At 36.6% G+C, this 21,350-nt stretch overlaps 2 protein-coding genes across 2 annotated transcripts in view; one reads left to right on the top strand and one right to left on the bottom strand.

Moving 5' to 3' along the window:
- The window catches only part of LOC309489580 (putative flavin-containing monoamine oxidase A), a 55,980-nt gene extending 48,243 nt beyond the window's left edge, over window positions 1–7,737 (top strand). Inside the window, exons 11-12 of the mRNA XM_082158417.1 lie at window positions 1,917–2,017; window positions 6,429–7,737. Of these exons, the coding sequence (XP_082014543.1) occupies window positions 1,917–2,017; window positions 6,429–6,720 (393 nt within the window). The 3' untranslated portion in view covers window positions 6,721–7,737. The remainder of the gene's footprint in view (window positions 1–1,916; window positions 2,018–6,428) is intronic.
- Window positions 7,738–14,387: 6,650 nt separating this feature from the next.
- lrrtm4l1 (leucine rich repeat transmembrane neuronal 4 like 1) overlaps window positions 14,388–21,350 on the bottom strand; it is a 67,457-nt gene continuing 60,494 nt past the window's right edge. Inside the window, exon 3 of the mRNA XM_082158410.1 lies at window positions 14,388–15,544. Coding sequence (XP_082014536.1) covers window positions 15,479–15,544 — 66 coding nt within the window. The 3' untranslated portion in view covers window positions 14,388–15,478. The remainder of the gene's footprint in view (window positions 15,545–21,350) is intronic.

Here is a 21,350-nt window from a genome sequence, read left to right as displayed (position 1 = left end):
AATCTCTGCAGCCACCTCTATTCCTAGTTGGCCAAAGCTGAGAACCAGTCCTCCACTGTGCCTAAAAAGCACAATTTCACAAAAGAAATGGGAATTTATTCCCCCTGAGAGGTAAAAAGGCGACATAGATCGTGCTGAAGGCGTAATGGAGATTGACAAACGGGCACATTGGTTTGACAGCCATCAGCTTCAACAGAATGTTAACATTTTACCACCTTGGTGCAAAAGCGGTGTCTGGCCACTTTAGCACTCTAAGTGAAAAAGGAGAATAGCCTTAAGCTACTCCTTGACCTGCGGATGGAGAGGGCAGGAGAGAATTATAGGACTACTGATGGCAAGGCCTTTTTTGCAATGAACTGCTACTGAGAAAGGAAATATATAGGACTACTGATGGCAAGGCCTTTTTTACAATGAGCTGCTACTGAGAAAGGAAATATACTATCTTTTCAACTCAGAGAGTCCTGAGATGTCTTGTGTTGGGCTTATGGGTGGATTGTGGAAAGCAAAGGTGCATCAACTCAGAAAACCTCCAGATAGTGTTTAATCTATATAAAACTGAAATAGCGTTAGATCTAATCAAATAGTGATTATCAAATCAAAGCCTGCTTTGCCGTGTGAGTGAAAACCGGCACTGTGTTCATTTGCATGCGTGTAGCTGTTTTTAGAGCAGCTCGGTTCACAGTAATGCAATAAATGGCATCTCTGCAAGTGAGTTTAACATGCATTTGCAAACACAATGTGTGCTAGGTTTACTTTATTTATTAAACTCATTATTGTGGTGCGTTGTGGGATTAAATAAGTGCACTCGATGACGTCCACTATGGTTTTGAACACCACTACAAATGGCTGTCCCCTCAAATAGTGTCCTATTTAAGGGAATAGGAGGCGATTTCGAACAAAGCTGCAGTCTATGGGTGCTTCTCATTTCTAATGTGTGCATCCTCGCTTCCTTAGTACGTGCGTCAGGTTTCTCAACAAGAAAAGACTTCTGCATAGGATAGACCTGTGCATCCTCGCTCAGCTCCTCTGGAAGCCTCCTGTTCCTCGCGGTGCAATTAGAAAATTGAGATGTCCTTCAAAGATGGCTTTCTTTGATCAGTTTCCGGGTCACAGACTGGAGGACGGAGGAGCGAGGAAATGAAGAAGCATCACTTTGAGTATTGAGAAGAACCCTATATTTTTTTCTGCTCTTTATGTTGTGCTGGACAGTTGTCTTAGACTTATATTGACACCTAGTGGTGTGGAGACAGCATCGGTGTTTAGTATTCAGCTGATTGTATCAAGCTAATTGTTAACTGTAATTGTGTTATTCATATTTTCATAGAAAGGTGATGCATACTACCAATACAGCTGTTTGAGATGCCAAAACCTTCTAATAAAATCTTATACATAAGTTATTCACAAGTTAACATGCTTGGATTGTTTAAGGGTTTTGCTTCAACTACCTCCAAAAATCCACAAGAGCATTTAAGAACATTCAACATTAACCAAGATGCCAGCAGGGTATTTCGTGAAGAAAGGCTACAGGGCTCTAATGGTGAATAATGAATAATTGTTCATTAAATGTAGTCTAATCCACACAGAATTCATTAAGGTGACCTTATTAAAAGTGAGAAATAGGGGGTTGTAGGGAGTTTATGATAATGTGAAGCTGCATTTATATAAAAGTAACCTGCTCAGTGAGAAGAGAAACAAGATGACTTTCTGCCAAATGTTGTCTGCCAGACGTCTAAATGTTTTGTTAGTGTCAATGCAAAAGGCACCTGCATAATAAATGTGTCTCTTCTAAGAAATAAAGGACAAGCTACATCAAACCACAGAGTGTAAATGTTTCTCAGATCATTTATTAGCCCGAAATTAGATTTCACATTGACGCTGACTGCTGCAAAATGTTAATTGTTGTCTTGTTTTTTCAGGACTGGGCAAAGGAGGAATATAGTGGAGGCTGTCCTGTGAATGTAATGACCCCCGGTATGTTAACGTATTACCACCCCAGTCTTCGAAAGCCCTTCGGCAGGTAAACCAATCCACTACACTGGCCAAATCCCTTCATGTTCAACAAAGCCTATTTCAAAACCCCAATCCCTCATTTCACCACTTCCTCTGTCCTACAAGGAATAGTCTGTCATTATGTGCTCACCCTCATATTGTTCCAAACCCACGGTTATTTAGCCTTCTAAAGACTTTGAATACTGAACATGAGTCATATAGGTTACTTTTATGGTCTTGGAGTGAAAAAACTTGATCAATAAACTTGGCCAATAAAAGTGGCTCAGATCTCATTTTGGTTCATTTTACTTGTGATCAGGTCTTAGTCCACTTTCTATTTTTTAGTGCCACAACCACATAATAATAATAATAATAATAATTATTATTTAGTTCATTTCTGTTATTAATAATAACAGTGGTCCTGGCACCAAACAAATTGTAATATTATTAGAATAAATAATAACAGTGGTCCCAGTAGGGTTGTTAAAAGTACCGGTACTTCGGTATTGATCATTGTAGCAGTAAATATTTGCAAAATAAAAAACTGCATCACAGACATAGCTGTTGAGTGTGTGAACGCAGTGGCCACTCAACCATTCAAAACCTTTTGTTCACAGCGCGATTTAGTTCTGCACGCTTGCAAATCCTTTCATTATTACCAACAAAGGGTAAACACAATGTAAATAAGAGATTCATTGTGCCGTGTAGGCAGCTTTGTCGAGTTTCTGCAGGACTGTAAATCTCAGTAAGCAGGTGCTGAACATAGCCTAAGTTATTGACAGCTTCAGTGATTATAAAGGGAGCGCTCTTTGATCGCTTTTTCTTTATAACCCATACACATTTGAATTAAAGTTTTGTTTTTCATGCTGCTAAGTACACTGCACAGTTTCTGGATTTACAACTGTATTTAAATGCACAATCTGATACTGCATGTCAAAATGCATTAATCCTTGGAGTGTGAATGCAAACTAATAGACCTGTCTATCTTTGTCCTTGATTTTATCACTAATTTTTCACTTGATCTTTTATAAGCAGTATTTACTTATAAACATTTGAAGGCTACATGCTGTTTAAATGTATTATTTACTCATTTTATTTAATAATAATTATTTTTATTTTTTCAAATAGATAAATAAAATATGTCCCACTATTTCTGCTATGGGACGGAAATTGGTACAGAGAATCGTGACATTTTACTGGTATTTGTACCGACTAATGGAATTTTGGTACTGTGATAACCCTAGATCCTAGTCCCAAAACATATTGTGGTACTATTAGAATATTTAATAATAATAATAACAGCCTTTATTAATTACTGTTATTAAAAATTTAAATTAAATAAAAACTGTGGTCCAGGCACCAAAACAGATTGTAATATTTATTTCATTTATTTCATTTATTTCATTTATTTCATTTATTTCATTTATTTCATTTATTTCATTTATTTCATTTATTATTATTATTATTATTATTATTATCAATACTATTCATTTATATTATTTTATATTATTTTAAATAATAATTTTGTAATAATAATGTTTAATAATAATCGTATTTAATCATTATTTTTTCACTTTTTTTGTCCTTGTATGTACATACATATTGAAAGAAGGATTATTAAAATTCTTCAAAACTCAATTTTTGCAAAAAAAAAAAAAAAACAGCACACAGGTTGGGAAAGACATGAAGAAGAGTAAATAGTGACTATGATCATTTTGGGGTGAACTTTAATTGGAGATCTCATTGACTTTAGCAGACATTAGCTGCAGATAAAGATAAAAGTGAGAGTAGTACATACTGTAAATGCCAATTTTACCTTGAAGTGCAAATGCTACCCGAATGCATGACTTGCATGATGTCAAAAGGACAGCGCTCTCTGGGGAAAACGTCTCAAAAGCTATTTGAAATGGACCGGTTAAGCGATTGACAGGGCTGAACTAATGCTCGCCCAAGGAGAACGTACAGAAAGAGCGTGCAAGAGAGAAAGCGAGAGCGTGCGGTGGCTGGAATCGAGGGGAAATTTCCATAATAGAATTAAATCCATAGGGAGAGGAATGAGTTCATCATGCAAAGGTGGTTGAGGCATGTACAGACTTCCCATTCTTTCTGGTACCTGTGCGGGCAATGAGACGTTTTCTTAAAGAGGGCTGTAATCTGTCCTTGACCCACTTGGGTTTTCCCGACGAGATCTTGAAGCTCTTGATCTCTCAGATGCTACAAGACTCTTTCATGCATTAAATATCTGTCCATTCTTTCTAGCTACAGAAGTTATTCATATTAGATGTGAATAAATAAAAGGACTAAAATATGAATTAACAACTGGTACACTTCTAAAATATCCCATTTAAGATGTCTCGAGACAGCCTGCTCGGAGTTTTGGCACAGCACAAGGGCAGTCGTTCTTATATTGTAGTGCACGACAAGATTCTGTAAAATGATAAAGGCCCTGATATACTTAAAGAGAAATCAAAAAGCAAACTTGTGTAACGTAATTTCAAACGAAATAAATGCTGCTCGTATGAATGAGAGAGAGAGAGAGAGAGAGAGAGAGCGAGAGAGAGGACCAAAGTTGTGGCAAGGTGGTACTTGGATGTTCTGATTTTGTTTGAAGGTGATACTTGGCCAGAAAAGTTTGAAAACCGCAGAACTAGACTGATAGATTTATGCTGGCTGCTTTTGATGCAGTATTTCCTGAGTTAGAAGAGCATCTCTTGCCTTCCATAGATGGTGGAATAGAAAACAAACCGCTTTCATGTCTTCGAAGTGATTCGCATATACAAAGAGCATAGGTGAATACACTGTGGGTAAGGGATATACCTAAGGGTTTTATTCAAGTCCACACATCCATAATGCATAAAGAATAAACAGTGTGGTGGATGGGAAATGGTCTTGCATGGGGAATATGTTGTTGAATGCAGCAATAAGCATTTTTGAGAACCCAATTAAAAGTTATTTCTGTTTAATTCACAACAGACACGAATGTGTGCATTATCTGCTGGAGGTTGACTGAGTTGTTTTATATGTGCATAAATTAACCATCCCATGGAGTTACCAGGACTGTCAGATTAGATATTAACTTTTTTAGTAAATAGCTTTTGCTTTTGTTCCTCTTTTGTAAGTCGCTATGGATAAAAATGTATCTGTTAAATGCATAAATGTAATTCTGTCAGGACCACTATCATTAAAGATGCTTGACTGTTACCTAACAGTTTGGATTGGGCAAGAACTCCCTGCCAATCCATGCAGCCTAGCATGGATAAGAGCAGTGATAATCCCCTCAGGATAAACTGAACAGAACCAACATGAATATATTGCAGATATAATTGATGTTCAATAATTTAATGTTCAACTTAACTCAAGAAAAAGGAGTCTGATTAGAAGAGGAAAATCAGAATGCTAAGTCCTGACGGGATGGGGAGGAGCTGGGGATGGATGAGGGTAATTATCTCCTGAGCAACACGATAAAGCTGATGATAATACTGAATGGGCCTTATATATAGGGATGCTGTGATAGGCGTTGTATTCCTATAGGTAGACAAGGATCAGCTGAGAGTCAGACCTGCCAGAACTAACTCTATGCTTGATATGTTTAATCTTGTAGGCATTAACTTTAATTTTACTGCAGTTTTATATTTTAATTATTGTATAATATGTTAGCCTTTTTAATTATAAAAATGTATATATTTGTATTATTTATAGAATATATTTATAATTATTTTTACTGTTCAAATGTTTTAAGTAAGTCTCTTTTATGCTCACCAATGCTGCATTTATTTGATGTTACATGTGCAGTAGCAGCAAGTCTCTGTTCTGGCTTTGCAGCAGCAGTGTATAGCAGACCTATTCCGCCAAGACCAAATACATTAACATTGCCATATCCATTACCATCCCAATCTCTCAGAGAGTTGTCATGACAGAAATATATACAGTGTATGTGAGTGTGTATAAAATGATTATGATTTTAATGGATTGACAGTTCTAGAGGTTACACATAAGCATCTGTTGTAAAGATTCAATATGTTTGTGGATTTTATAATAGACACCGTAGTGGAGTCTAAGGCCTTTGAATGCTCAATTTCATACTAGAGTAAAGAGTCATGACTGCTATTAGCACAAACTTCGATTTAGGTAACTAATTATTAGCCATTATTCATTTTGACAGTCATCAACCGTGAATACAAAGTCTTTATATTTCCAGTCACCTTGACATTTTCCACATCCCTTAATACTGGTTTACAGTCACCATGACATCAACATTGACAAATCTTTTTTTCTTTTTTTTTTACTGAATGTTGCAGTGCTTATTATAAATGATTAATCTGTGCACATCATCATTATTATTATTTTTTATTATCCTGCACTTGTAGAAAATGCACGTAAAGAATACAGAAAGTATTAACACTTTAAAATGTCTATTAATTCTCTGTCTCTTTTGTCAGGATTCATTGGGCAGGCACAGAGACGGCCACCCAGTGGTGTGGATACATTAGTGGGGCAATTCAGTCCGGTCAGCGGGCGGCTATGGAGGTCCTAGCTCAGATGTGTCCTTCTTCTCTGTCCCCGGAGGAATTGGACGCAGTGCGAGCTTCCCTGAAACACAGTAACCCAAGAAAGGAGTCAAAGTGCAAGTCGTCCAAGTCTTACTGCCTCCTCGGTGTGGTAATGACAGCAGCTGCACTGGTGACCGCCTACCTGTTGGCCAAACCAGAACTAGGATTGAAATGGATCTAAAGGGATTTGTTTCTTGACATGTATTTAATCAGTAGTTGTGCCTTAAAATAAATTCTAGTCAACATGACGCATTTTACGTCCGTAATGGTAAGTATTTGAAAGTGAAACATGATTTTTAGTGAGGAAAAAAAGGGCGGGACTTGATTGTATATTTATTGGAAATTGATTGGTCCATGAAAATATACTATAATAGAAAAGTATGTTGCATACCAGAATAGAGAAATAAGAGGGCATAGAAATGTTGCAGATACACAGCAAGTGTGTGCTGAAATTGTATGCTGACTTCCAAGATATAAACTAACTTGGTGCCTCGTCATGAAATTGCGTGGCATAATGTGTTATGTGGAGGAAATATGAAACATCAAAGCACAGAAGTGAAGCAAACACATTGTGAGCTATAAATGTATTTTTGTCAAGCACTTTGAGTGCCTCTCTTTCTTTCAACCCCATGAGAATCTCAATTGTTATCATGAGAATAAAGCATGTCGGACACTCATGTCAAGGCCTCTTTGAACACGTTAAACGAGTGTAATGGCTCTCGTTGTGCATAAATGCACAATGCCACATCATTTTAGATAATGGCAATAGTATAGGCAATGAAATTGTCAAACTATAATGCATTGAACTGTAACCAAACATTTTTTAAAATGTGTAAATATTTATTAATAATGTATTAACATTACATATATTATCCCAGAAACAGTAGCATTGTACAATATCAGTATTAACAATCTTGACACTAATATTCACTCTGTATACTCACCTACAATATATCATACAGCCTGTGAAAGCCTTGAGCACCACGTTTATTACATAAAAAAAATATTCTAAGCTTTAATCAAAGCTTTTTAAGTAATAATTTAGTATACAGAATTATCAAACTTTTAGGTGATACTGCATGTAGAGACTGTTAATTGTTAGTTTGGTCACACTTAATATATGTGTTTAATTTAGCTTCAGAAACAAATTTGTCTTGTATGTGGTAACATAACTGCACAATAAAGCATTTAATCTATATTTGTTTTAATGATTGTTATTCCTTTTCTAAAAGAAACATATCGATATCTTGCAGTCTCGTTTTTTTCTGTTTTTTTAAGTTAAAATCATTCAATTATAATCTTGATATGTCTTTTTTTGTTTTATCAAAAAATATTGTTAAGAAAAATGTAATAAACATTTTCGTCTGTAATTTTGTGGACTAAATGAACTTTGCTTAGAATGCATCTCAAAAACATTAATTTAACATGACCCATTTTACTTATGTTTTCTTGAGTGGTTTTCTTGGTTAAAGAGTTACATGCAATGAACCAAACCATGCAGCTACGTGGTGAATCGCATTACAAACTTTTATTTGAAGCAAAAAAGTATTTTAAAAACCAGCCAAAAGATACTGTACAAGACTCTACTGTACTTACCCACAAATGTTTTAATGACGAAAACAATTACAATCCCAAAAAAGCATTGCGAATGATATAAGCAAATTAAGGATGGAGAAATACTGAATAAAACAATTGATTTAAAGATGTTGATTATATAAAACCAATATATTTTGTTTATTGTAAAATATGCATGTGCATAAATGTAGTTCACAGTGCTTCATAGGAGTGGGCGGAGCTTTTAGCATGAAAGGCTTGTCACGATTCTCTGATTGGTGGAGATTTTTGCTAAATTATGGGTATAGTTTTTTCACTGGAAATTCTGATGTTAAAGACGATTTTAAAATAATGGGGGCAAATGGCTTTTAAAAAAACATTTCCCATCAATTAGTCTTTAACAATTTATAAGTTAATCAATTCCCCTTGGAGAAAATTTGATTTTGTTTGCTTCCGGAACCAGACTGTTACACTCTATAAAGACAGATGGTTAAAGTGTTTCATATGCGCAGCAAGTTTGTGATGAAAGTTTACAGCCTGCAGACATTTTTTCGTTAAGGCCAGGAACATGAATTAAGGATATCTATTGACTTTAAGCATGAATATTTTAAAATCAGCATAAAATGTTATATTATCTTATAAAAAATCATGAACTTGTATTTTGAAGTTTCCATATTTGATCTTCTAAGCTTCTTTAATGCCCCCCATATAATTACAATGTGTTATGTGAAAGGAATGTGAAACATCAAAGCACAGAACTGAAGCAAACACTCCGTGAGCTATAAAAGTTATTGTCATGCACACTAAGTGCCTCTCTGTAAACTCCATGGGAATGTCAATTGGTTTCATTGCTTTAGCAGAATAAAACATGCTGGACACGCAACAAGTTTGCCAAGGCCTCTTTAAACGTGTTAAATGTGTGTAATTGCTCTCTCGTTGTGCGCAGATGGAGAAAAAAAAAAAGATAGGCCGTCAGATAGGCCTATAGACGTAATAAACTTTGAGCAAATCTTGCCACTGCGACTCGGCGTTACCCGCACTGTACAGTACCTCACACACTCACGGACACACGCGTATCCGCCCACACGCGCACAGCAGGCACGTCTCTGGGAGGGTGAGATGTGAAAGTGATTTAATCACTTGTGCTTGATTACACAGTTGATGGAAAAAGCTCCTGTCATGCTCGGATGCTCTCTAAGGGGTGATCTAACTCCTCTGGCGGCCCCTAAAGGAGCATTTTTTTTCTCTTCGTTACCGCCGCCTCGCGGGGGATCAACTCTTCATTTTCCCTGCTTCACGCCCACCCCATCAAGATCAAACCCTGCCCTGACCAACATGTTTTTGTATGCGTCCAATTTATGGGCTCCAGTAGTGGCGAGATGACACAGCCAGCACTTCCTCCGCTCGCTCTGGCCAGAAGCCACGGGAAAGATGAGTCTCTTGTGATTGTGAATCTGATTTCCCATTCCATTTGCTTGATTACCTCCACGTCCGGCCGGAAAGCCACAAGTCTTCATTTAGAGCCACTCCGCCGTGTGGATTGGCTATTATTTTGGACGTCCCATGAGCAGCTGTGTGCGTCTCAAAGGATCCACTGCCTAAAGATTGCATAATGTAACAACTTGTCCAGGGCTTTGGCAGATCGCCTGCATCGGTTTGCGGTTTGAAGATGTCCGATCCAAGGCAATGCACCAACTTTAGATTAGGTGTATCCGAGCCAAGATGGAAGCCTTCCATCAGGTTTTAGAGGCTGCTATAAAGTAAATCCAAGAGAAAAAGGTGCAAAAAAAGGGACAGAATTGTGAGATAAAAACTCGCAATTGAGAGAAAACTTCTGAATCGTTAGATATAAACGTGTAATTGCAAGGACAAAAATGTCAGAATTGTGAGATATAAACTTGCAATTATGAGACGAATTCAGAATTGCGAGATATAAACACAATTGCAAGAAAAAAGTCAGACTTGTGAGATATAAACTCACAATTGCAAGAAAAAAGTCAGAATTGTGAAATATAAACACAATTGCAATAATATTTTCAGAATTGTGAGATAAATTTGAACTGTTCACACATGAGATCAAGAGCGTCACAGACACTTCCTGACGTGCAAAGAAATGATTCAATTACATACAGTGCTGTGATGTTTTGGTGCACTTTACAATGAGGTTTCATTTATTAACAGTTAACATTAACTTACAATTCTTCTACAGCATTCATTATTCTTAGCTTATTTAAACATTTGCTAATTAACATTAACAGTAACATAAATAAACACTTGTATGGCGGGACAACCTGTCACTCACATGAAATCGACCAATAGCAAACCACAACCATCCAATCAATTCCACATGGACAAAATCAAGTCATACCCTACTTTTTTCACTGAGTTTCACTCAGATGTACCTCAGAATAGGGAAGAAAAGACAATCACAACTTCCGTTTCATGCCGACTTTAACAAATGAGACCATATTGTAAAGTGTTACCAATGTTTTTGTTGTATTCACTGCATTTTAGGTTTCATAATGTTTTATGTAATGAAATTTGTATTTGAAATATTCATATTCAAACAAAAAAATCGATATTCAGTCAACAAGATTTGATTAATTTTTAAATGATTTAAAACAATTTTGCAAGACTGACAGAAAAGTAAATTAGAGTGGACAAAACTAGATCGCCTGCGTATATATGAACAGCAAGTCCGTTGGACTGCCGAATTCTATAAACAGTTTGGGGTCAGTAATTAAATGTTTTAATTTTTTAAAACCTGAGGAAACTTTTATTGCTCAAGGTTGGTCTATCATAGCTCAGAAAACTGGAGTTCTCAGTTATAGTTTCACTGAACATAGAAACCTACATTTCATGTAAAAGTTGTTTATACTATTCATGCATGTTCTGTTCGATTAATATTTTATTCAGTTGAGAGACAGTTTAAATATGAAAATACTGAAAGGCTTAAAGTCTCTTTTTGATCCAGTTGGCCAAGGTAGTTCTGTAATATACTGTTGAGCCATTTTTTTTTTTTAGTTAAGCTAATTTAAATAAAACATTAATAAAGCTATTAACACTAAGTACAATGAACATCATATTGTTAAATCATGAGCATTTTGTCAGGAGGGAATACCCGTAAGCCCTGGCTTTTGAATAATTAAAATATGTATGCTTAATAAGAACAGGGGCATAGACATTAGAATTATTGAAGGCTTTGAGCTCTATTTAGTGGTGTGATGTTGTTTAGTTAGTAAATAACTGTACATAATCTCCTTTCATGTTCCACGGAAGAAAGTAAGTCGTGGGTTGAATCAATATGAGGGTGAGCAAATGATGACAGAACTTTTATTTTGGGGTTTAATATCATTAAAACAGCTGAGATGCTAAAGAGATCTCATCTTTTACTACACTAAACCTTATCTGCTGGCTTATGGATAAAACAGACTACTGGTTTCATATTAATTAACAGGTTGTTGGTCTTTTTTAACCATACTTTGTACTTCTGTGTGGGTGAACTGGAAGGCTGGGTGAACTGGACAGTCTATAGCATCTCTTAACTTTTAATTAGCTGTGAGATGTGTTCTGGAAAGACCATTTCTGGCTGGGTGTTGCATCGTGTCTCCAACCCCATGCTCCCTGGAGGATGTGCAACCATTGGCTAAAGATCAAGAGTGGGCCAGTTTTCTTCCTCTTGAGATATATTCCCATGAGTCCTAATCTTTTCCATTAGCAGACACATCAATCTATATGATCATGTGTCAATCATCCGTGATGCAATTATGCTTTTCAACTGATGAAAGGCGTGAGAGCAATGGTCACATTCATCTACCATATATTTACATACTGTAGAAAAACAATGAAAAAGCAGTGTAGTGCAAAAACGCTTTCTGCCTGAACGTTCCCAAAGGTGTCTGTCTAATTCATGTCTAGCCCACACTTAAAAATAATTGAAAAATTGAGCACTTTTGGGATATCATGATTGAGGTTAATAGAGCACACAACAGCCAATATCTGAATGCAGTCGGGTCCTCTGAACACAGAACTCTTCCAGTAGTAGGTCGTTGACTGGGCAAAATGTCAAGACTCCTTTCTGAACAAGAAGGGATGGGGGCTGATGAATAATTCATAGGGAGAGTTTGGTCAAACACAGTGCTGTGTCTGTTTAGCTGTCGCTTCGGCAGGCAAGAGAGAGAAGGGGAGAGATACAACACTGTAGGAAAACACCGGAGCTGATATGCCATCTGGACCTCATATCAGACAGCTTGACGTGTTCCTTGAGGACTTGGTGCGGGACAAACTCTTCATGTTAGCCCCCTCTTGAGAAATGACATATTTAGTGATAATTATGACATGCCCAGAAGAATTTTGAACTTTCTTTGTTTAGAGAGGGCAGGGCTGGCACAAATCGGAGAGGCTCTCCTTCAGGGTTATGAGGCCAATATTGATCTGACAGCATTCAAAGAAGCGAAATATGGGAGGACATTTCCTTGGCTTGAGCATGCGGGTGCAGCCAAGTAGCTTGAACTTTCTTTTACTAACTTGTGGCCACAATGACAGAGATTTTAATGGCTGAAGGTTGCAGTACTGTTGGCTGCTAGTAGATGATGCCGCTGGCAGTGTGTAATTGGCCATAGCTTTTAAAAATCGCATCACAAATGAGAAAAAAATGCCCACGTCGTCGCCTATGTTGCCAGAAATCGCCAACACTTACTGAAAAGTAGTGTCTTCCGGTGATTTTGTCGCTGCAAATCATGGTCAGTGTGAACAGCCCCTTTAGTCACACAAACTTAATAGCAAATGCCAAAGTTTGAGACACAAACAGCCATATAAACCTTCTGAACATATTAACTTTACTGATCAAAAGTTTGGAATAATTAAAAAAAGATTATGTTTATGAAATAAGTCTCTTATGCCCACCAAGGCTGCATTTTTTTAAATAAAAAATACAGTAAAAACAAAAATGTTGTGAAATATTATGACAATTTAAAATAGCTGTATTCTATTTGAGTATATGCAATGTATTCCTGTGATGGTAAAGCTGAATGCATCATTACTCCAGTGTCTTCAGTGTCACATGATTCTTCAGAAATCATTCTTTGCTGATTTTCTGCTCAATTATTGTTATTTTTTATATACATTTTTTAAATGGTAATGGATCATGGTTTCCATAAACAAAGAGCACTCCAACTGTTTTCAGCATTGCATTGACTTGAGCAGCAGATCATTATATTAGAATGATTTGTGAAGGATCGTGTGACACTGAAGACTGGAGTAATGATGCTGAAAATGCAGCTTTGACATCACAGGAATAAATAGCATTATAATATTTATTAAAATAGAAAACAGTTATTTAAAATTGTAATAATATTTCATAATATTACCTTTTTTACACAAATGCTTACCTACTTTGATCAAGTTAACGCTGCCTTGATGAGAATAAGAGACTTCTTTCCCCCCAAATTTTTTTTTTTTAATTACAGACCCCAAACTAATTTTGGTAGTGCATTTTTCTAATAGGGGTTATGCGGAACGCCCAACGTTCGAACCGGAAAACAGTTATAAGCATTTCCGGTTTGCACTACCGTACGCATCTGCAGCAGTAGGTGATCTCTGAGGTAACTTATTTTTCGCTTTTTTAGAAAACAAATCTTATTTCTGTTTTAATTAAAATGTCAAGTATCAGAAAAAAATGTTTTATAAAAAAAATAAAATGCAGTCTTCATTTGATTGTTTTAATCGTCTGCAAGCAAATATAAAAGGTTAAACTACTATGATAGCATACAAGTCTAAACTAACTTACTGATAGTTAGCTAACTCTACATCGGGTGCCATTAGCAAAAGCTACATACTAACTTACATACCTTCATAATCATGAATAAATGAGGAGGCGTAAAACTTAAATCCTTTATCTAACGGAGTACTCGGGGCTCTGGAAGTCCGTTTAGCAATACGATGTACATCTGAAATGGTAATGGGTAGCTCCTGTAAACACCGGCTATAAAAGGTCGCCATTCCTACGCTGTGTTTACCTCAGTAGCTGACGACCGGAAGTAGTTATATCTGTTTTGTAGAACCCAGAAGTAAGTTGCGCATAACCCCTATTACATCTACAGTTGTTTAATTCTTATTTCCATGTACAAATGAGCTACATGAAATGTCCAACAAGTGAAAAATGATGTGTTGGGCCTACTCGGTTCTTCTCAGTAACATTTTCTTTTTTTTTTTCTGGAAAATCTATATTGCTAAAAAGAGTATTAATAATAAATTCATAAAAATAGAATAAGTTGATCAATACTAATTTCCATTTGACAAATGTATATTTCTCACCATTGATTTTGACAACATTCTCATTATAAAACAGAACTTGGTGGTGTACAATTCATACAGTTTATTACAAAAATGTAATTATTAAATTAAAGTGGGGGAGCATAAAAGTAAATTACACTTTCAAATGGCAATGTTTCAAGATTGAGGGGCAGGTGGAACCTGAACAAATCAATACCCACCCAATACACTCACACACATGCTCTTTATGACCCTTCTCCAACACACATGCCATTTTAAAGGTGAAGTGTATCATTTCTGCACAACTAGCAGCACCAAATGACACGCTTCACCTCTAAACTAGCGCTTAAAACGATACCTTTATAATCAGATCTTGACATTTGCTTACACACTCTCCTATAAAATGAGACTACATATTTACACTCAAACATTGAGTCAGTGTTGACATAGTGAGATCAGAGGTCATGTTTAAATTATTTGGTAAAACAGTACGAAGTCTATTACTGTCGTGAAGGGCATGTAAATCTGAGAATCTCCTCAAATAAAACTGTACAAAGAGGTTTGCAGAAACTCAAAGCATAACAAATCCAGTATTAAGCAGCAAATATAAAGGTTTTAACTCAGTCGTTTTATTTAGTTATTCTTATACACAAATTGTCCAAGGATTTACATTAAATAACAAAGGAAAGGGTCAATTTTAGGGTATATTAACAAAGTTTATAGTTTATGTATAGGTCCACACATGCGTCAAATGACGCTGAGTGATTCATCAAAGGCTGGATAGCTTTCATTGGTATGTTCCATTGCTCTTTATTTGAGCACTAACCCTGCTCTGTATGGCCCACCGGAGGCTTCTTCACCCACCTGACACATGTATCCAGGTGCATTAAAGAACATAGTGAGGTCTCCAAATGTGGTTTAGTAAAATATGCATCTGAGGCGTCTGTTCTGACTGTCTCTCAGATGGCCATTTGTAATATCCAGGACAATCTATTAAAGAAGCACTGACAGCATGAGTGGTATCATGAGAACAAAGCTTGATGCATTAGTGGAATGCAGATAGGCACAAATCCTCCGCCGGTGGATTATTTTTGTGGAACAAAACATTCCCTCTAGTGTATGGTCGGTATGTCTCCAATCCAAGCTCCAGGTAACGGTCTGGGACACGTGTATTCATTCTGTAGGAAGCAAAAAAGACAGATGATGATTACTACGGTACAAAACCATGAGGTTCAGCTTAGAACTGATACACGGGTCAATGACACGATGCTCTCTTTTGTACTGATGCATTTATTTATTTGTTAAAAAATACACATTTCAAAAATGCTAATAATACATCATCCTGAATACACTTTTTCTATGATGAGCATGTTTTTCTTTCTTTTTTTGGGGATACAAAAAATATTTCTATATTTTTGGGGGGAGCAGGAAGTCAAAAATATAAGGGTTTAATGAAGAAAAATTGAATTATATTCTTGAAAAAAAGAAAAAAGTCATGTGGTGCGATTTCCCCCCCAAAACAATGATATTTATGAATAAATAGGCTACTTCATTACATTTGTATTTTTTTTTTTTTTTTTTTTATCACCTTGACAAATATATTTGAAAATGTTTTGTGAACACATGATGTAATAAAAAATAAATAAAAAATGTTATTACATTTTAATTGATGGTTACAACATTTTTAGCTTTTCTATGTAATCAATAAACTACATAGAAAACTTTTCTTGAAAAGCTATACAAGTTTTTCAAAAACAAATGAAACCAATATGAATACAAAGAAAGAGTACATTGCTAAGATTTTTTTATTGACCATTGTTAAGATAAATTTTATTATATAAAAATATCAGGATAATAAATCAGACACATTACTTCAGCCGCATGCAATTGTGATGTTAAAATGAAATGCTCATGCATGGCCAAGAAATAAATAAAAAACTTTGAGAAGCAGAAATGAAAGCTTTAGCGTAAGTTCTGCCGGGAAGACTCAATTGTTACATCACTTATTACCTTCTCAGCTATCCAATCGTGTTCTAATACTTGCAGTATAAAAGATCGGTACTAACACATGTCTGAGTTTTCAGATGCTGACACCTACATTCACCTCCATCCTCCCTACCACCACGAGGATGGTCCCTTCCCCTTCATACTCCCCACCACCACCAGGATGGTCCCATACCTCCCAGGGGGTTGGCTGCGCCCCTGCCTTCGTTTTCAGGCAGGAAATGCAGATTCCGTACCCTCGGATTGCGAGCTACGGACGGGGCCTACGCCAAAGAACTTTATTTGATAATACTTGCTTGCTGGGCTGTTAATAAATGCATACTTGTTACGTTATTTTGCCTCCCGAGTGTTTCTGGTAGAACTGGATAATATGGCAGCTATCAGTAAAGAAAGTCAGAAATCAAATATGGCAGCACATTGTATGCCATCATTGTTAAGATGTTAATTACAGTTGAGACGACTGAATTTACTCAGCTCAAGTGACCTTGCTGTCATGAGCACTTCGTCTTAAATGGATTAAACAAACCGCTGTGAATACTAATTAGCAATATGCATTGAGCACAATCATCATTATCTCAATTATCCTCAAGTTCAACTGAGGTTCTTTCAGAAACCATGGGAATAGCAGCTATACTGCCCAATGAGTCAACCTGAAGACAAAGATTGGAGTAATTACTTGATAAAATGAGGACAAAATGAGGACAAAAGTGATGCCGCCTTTCCTACCCATGAGAATAAAATCTTCACCATCAAATGAATTAAATCTTTCTCACTTCATCTAAATTAACACACAGTGAATGGGTTGTTTGTCATATCTCTAACACTTTGGAGTAGCTGCAGACTTTTGATGCAGCTCATTTCAATTGCTGCCCCTGGTTCCCATCCACTTTCATTGTATGGAAAAGTGCAGTTTGGACAATCTGCCAAATATCTCATTTTGTGTGGCATAAGAAAAAAAGAAGTCATACAGGTTTAGAAAGACATGAGGGTGAGTAAATGATGAGTAATTTCATTTTTATCCCTTTTAAGGGAAAAACAAAAACAATCAAAAACAATGATCAATGAAATGTCTTTGAATAGAGAAATGGGATGTAATGCTAGTAAACTCAAGTTTCAGGCAGAGATAACGGTGCAAACAGCAGATTATTCAAGAGGGTGCTCTCGGAAAGACTGTAATTTGCAAAAGTAAGGGAATCAGATTTTTAGTTAAAACCACGTTTTGTGTTTCACAGCGAGGTAACTAAAAATGCCATCTTTTTTCCACCATTATGGGACTTTTTTGGAGCAGCCTGAGGGTGAGCTTTGATTTTCTTGTATTCAAACTGGCTGACACAAGCTGTATACCCTTGACTTACAATTGAAGTGAACTTCTAGTGAGGCTGAAATTACTGACAGCGAGTTCTTTCAGCATATGCAGGGCTCTACGGCATGAACATTTGACACTGAAAATTACTGTGTACAGAATTTGGAAAATGATTTGCCTGCACTGGTAAATTTAATTGATTGATATAATACAGGTATTACCAAAAAAAATGACCCTCCTTTATATGCAAGTTCTGTTTCAACAGGACATTCTGCTCCATTTAAAAACAGCATCCTGTATGTACGTCCCAATGTGAAATTAAGGTATACCACGTGAATATTAATTGTGTTGTGTCCTTCTGAGTGTCCTGTAATTCATTAAATATTCATGAGCTATGCCCTCACATATTTGTTAGTTATTAGCTGTGTCTTTGTCGGCTGCATAGATCATAAAGGTTGTTTTATTTCAGAACAGTATTGTAAAACTGATCGTTATTCCAATAAAGTATAAATTGTTGTAATTTCTTAAGACTTTGGAATGTATGGTCAGTTTACTGAAATGATCAGTTTACTATCTATCTATCTATCTATCTATCTATCTATCTATCTATCTATCTATCTATCTATCTATCTATCTATCTATCTATCTATCTATCTATCGGGATCTATAACTGATCGGGATCACGCTTAGGGATTGAATTGATTTTATTTGACATGGACATACAATGACATAGGACGAACCATATGTATTAGTATGAGTGTTATAGCACTATAGTAATTTTCAACACGGGAGGCTTTTAGCAAAGAAATACAATATCAAGACTAATATCACAATAATAATAACGATATTAACAAAAAATAACTACAGTATACCATATAGCTAAAAAAACAAAACAAAAAAACAAGAAGAATAAACAACAAAACATCAGAATCAAAGACTATTAATAGTAGGCAATTCATGTGAGCACTGTTGCTTTGTTTTTAGCCATTGTTTAAGTCCTCTTTTAAAAGAATTTCCATCGGTCTCTAGTTTTAAATCAGTGGGTAAAGCATTCCAGAGATTTGGCCCCTTTACTGAGAAAGCAGACTGACCGAACGAGGTCTTACACTTCGGGACTAGACAGTCACCTCTGACAGTGGCTCGTGTGTTCGCCCGATGAGAGCTTTGACGCCTACTTACTAGTTTAGAAAATGATGGTGAGACATAATTATTTAGACATTTATAAACCAATGTAATATAATTAAAATCAATAAAACTTTCAAAGCCCAAAAGCTTATGCTTTCTCAAAACATCACAATGATGCCATCTCATGGGTTTCTTGTCCATAATTTTTATTGCCTGTTTGTAAATTGAGAAAATTGGTTTTAATTTAGATGGAGATGCTTGTGACCATGATGTAATACAGTATGATAGATGTGAAAATATCATTGAATGCATATATAGTTTAGCAGTGTGACAAGACAAATCCCTTCTGATAAAACGGAAACAATTTATAGTTGGTTTGACCTTCTTGCAGATGTGCTTAACGTGATTATCAAAATTACAATTTTTGTCCAGAATAATTCCAAGATACTTGACTTCATTTACTGCTTCTATTACCTCATTTTTTATCTGTACCTCAAATATATTACTTATAGGCCTATTTCGTATAGAGAAACACATGGAAACGGTTCCTCCAGAGGACAGGATTGCAGCATCGGAGGGTAAGCTGAGCTCTGGAGATGACAACTCGGCTGCGTTATCCCCTTCGGGGAACGTTGCCCGAGCCGGATCCAGAGATGTCAGCTATGCAGCTGTCGTGTTCGCGGTGAAGGGTTACGGGGCTATCCCTCCAGTGGAGCGGTCTGTTGCGACACACCTGTGTCTGGCAGCCGCTACCTCTTGGATGAGGGATCCTCGTCTCCCCTCTAAGGCCTGTGAGTTCTCGTCCGTTCTTACGGGCAGAGCTTACAAAGCCTGTGGGCAAGCCGCTTCCTCTTTGCGTGCCATGGCGTTGCTACAGGTTGCTACTGCCAATATGGGCCTTACATTTTTAAGTGCAATCAACTTGGATGTTTAAGTCATTTCAACATTACATTACACTAAAAAAATGTAGTGCATAACTTATTGATCGTATACATTTCTATCTATCTATCTATCTATCTATCTATCTATCTATCTATCTATCTATCTATCTATCTATCTATCTATCTATCTATCTATCTATCTATCTATCTATCTATCTATACAGAACTTCATTGTACTCAAGCAAGGTGGTGAGTTACGGCCAATCTTGGACCTGTGTCTCTTGAGTCAGGCCCTTTTCAAGCTTCTGTTCAAGTTGCAAACACAGAAACACATTTTCAAAATGCTTCGTCCCCGAGATTGGTCTGCAGCGTTTGACCTGAAGGATGTGTACTTCAGATCTCTATGGCTATACCTGTGTTCTTGCATTTGAGGGGTCGAAGTCTCAGTACAAAGTCCCACCCTTCGAGTGCTACATAGCCAGTTGGGTCTTCAGGTCAACTGGGAAAAGAGTAAACTCGTCCACGGACTAAGGATATCTTTTTCCGGTAAGGAGATGGACTCAGTCCAACACTTCCCTCAAGAGGAACGTGTCCGGTCGGTGCTATACAGAAGTGAGAAAGGCTCCCACTGAAACTTTTCAGAGGCTCCTGGGGCATATGGCAGACGCAGCCGCAAATAGATCGGCCTCCTCCATATGAAGACTGCTTCAGCACTGGCTTCATGGTCGAGTCCCAAGGTGGCCGTGGCCGAGCGGCACGCTCCGTGTGACAAACACCCTGGACTGCCGCCAAACTCTCAACCCGTGATCAGACCTTTTGTTTCTCCGGGCCAGACGCCCCTAGAACAAGTGTCCACTAACACCGGCTGAGGGGCCACGTATAACATGCAGTAATGGGGGTATTTTCAATAACCGGGGCCTACGCAAAGATGGGTTTTGCCCAGTGAGCCTTCTTGCACAGCACACTGAATTATCAACTAAGATGTTATTATAGTGTTTGTTCCAATATTCAAACTAATGAATCCTTAACTTTGAAATACGTATGATAAAATGCATACTTTAAAAAAAAGAAAGATTACACTTGAAATATTGTTAAAATTGTAATTGTTGTTGATTTATATGTGAAAACTGTTTAATAAAATAGAAAAACATATATTTACAAGGTAGATGTAAGCAACATCTTAATAGGTCAATATAAACCTTCTCATTAAATTATGTATTATTGTTTTTTATTAATGACACATTTGGGGAGAGGATATATTCCAAAACTTTCTGAAAATACAGTATGAGAATTAACTGCATATAGTTACTAGAAATGTTTACCTTGGATATTATACAATTTGCATGCATTCAAAATAAGTCCTCACATTCTTTACTTGTGGTACTCTCAGTGACACACCTGAATGAAGGGCTCATTATGCAGCTCATTATGCGAGTCATTGTCTTCTCAGGTGCAGTGTTGTTTTTGGCAGCCCTTTTAGTTTTAGTCTTAGTCTTTTGGACGAAAATGCTTTTTAGTTTTAGTCACATTTTAGTCACTTATAAACTTGATAGTTTTAGTCAAGTTTTAGTCGACGAAAACACAAAAAGGTTTTAGTCAAGTTTTAGTCAATTTTAGTAAAAAAAAAAAAAAGTCTTTAACAAATTAATTTAGGATAAAAAGTATTGGAAA

The sequence above is a fragment of the Leuciscus leuciscus genome, assembly GCF_965113295.1.
Source record: "Leuciscus leuciscus genome assembly, chromosome: 24".
NCBI lineage: Eukaryota > Metazoa > Chordata > Actinopteri > Cypriniformes > Leuciscidae > Leuciscus > Leuciscus leuciscus.
Note: the sequence above shows the minus strand (reverse complement) of the source record. Positions and strands in the feature narration are given on the sequence as shown.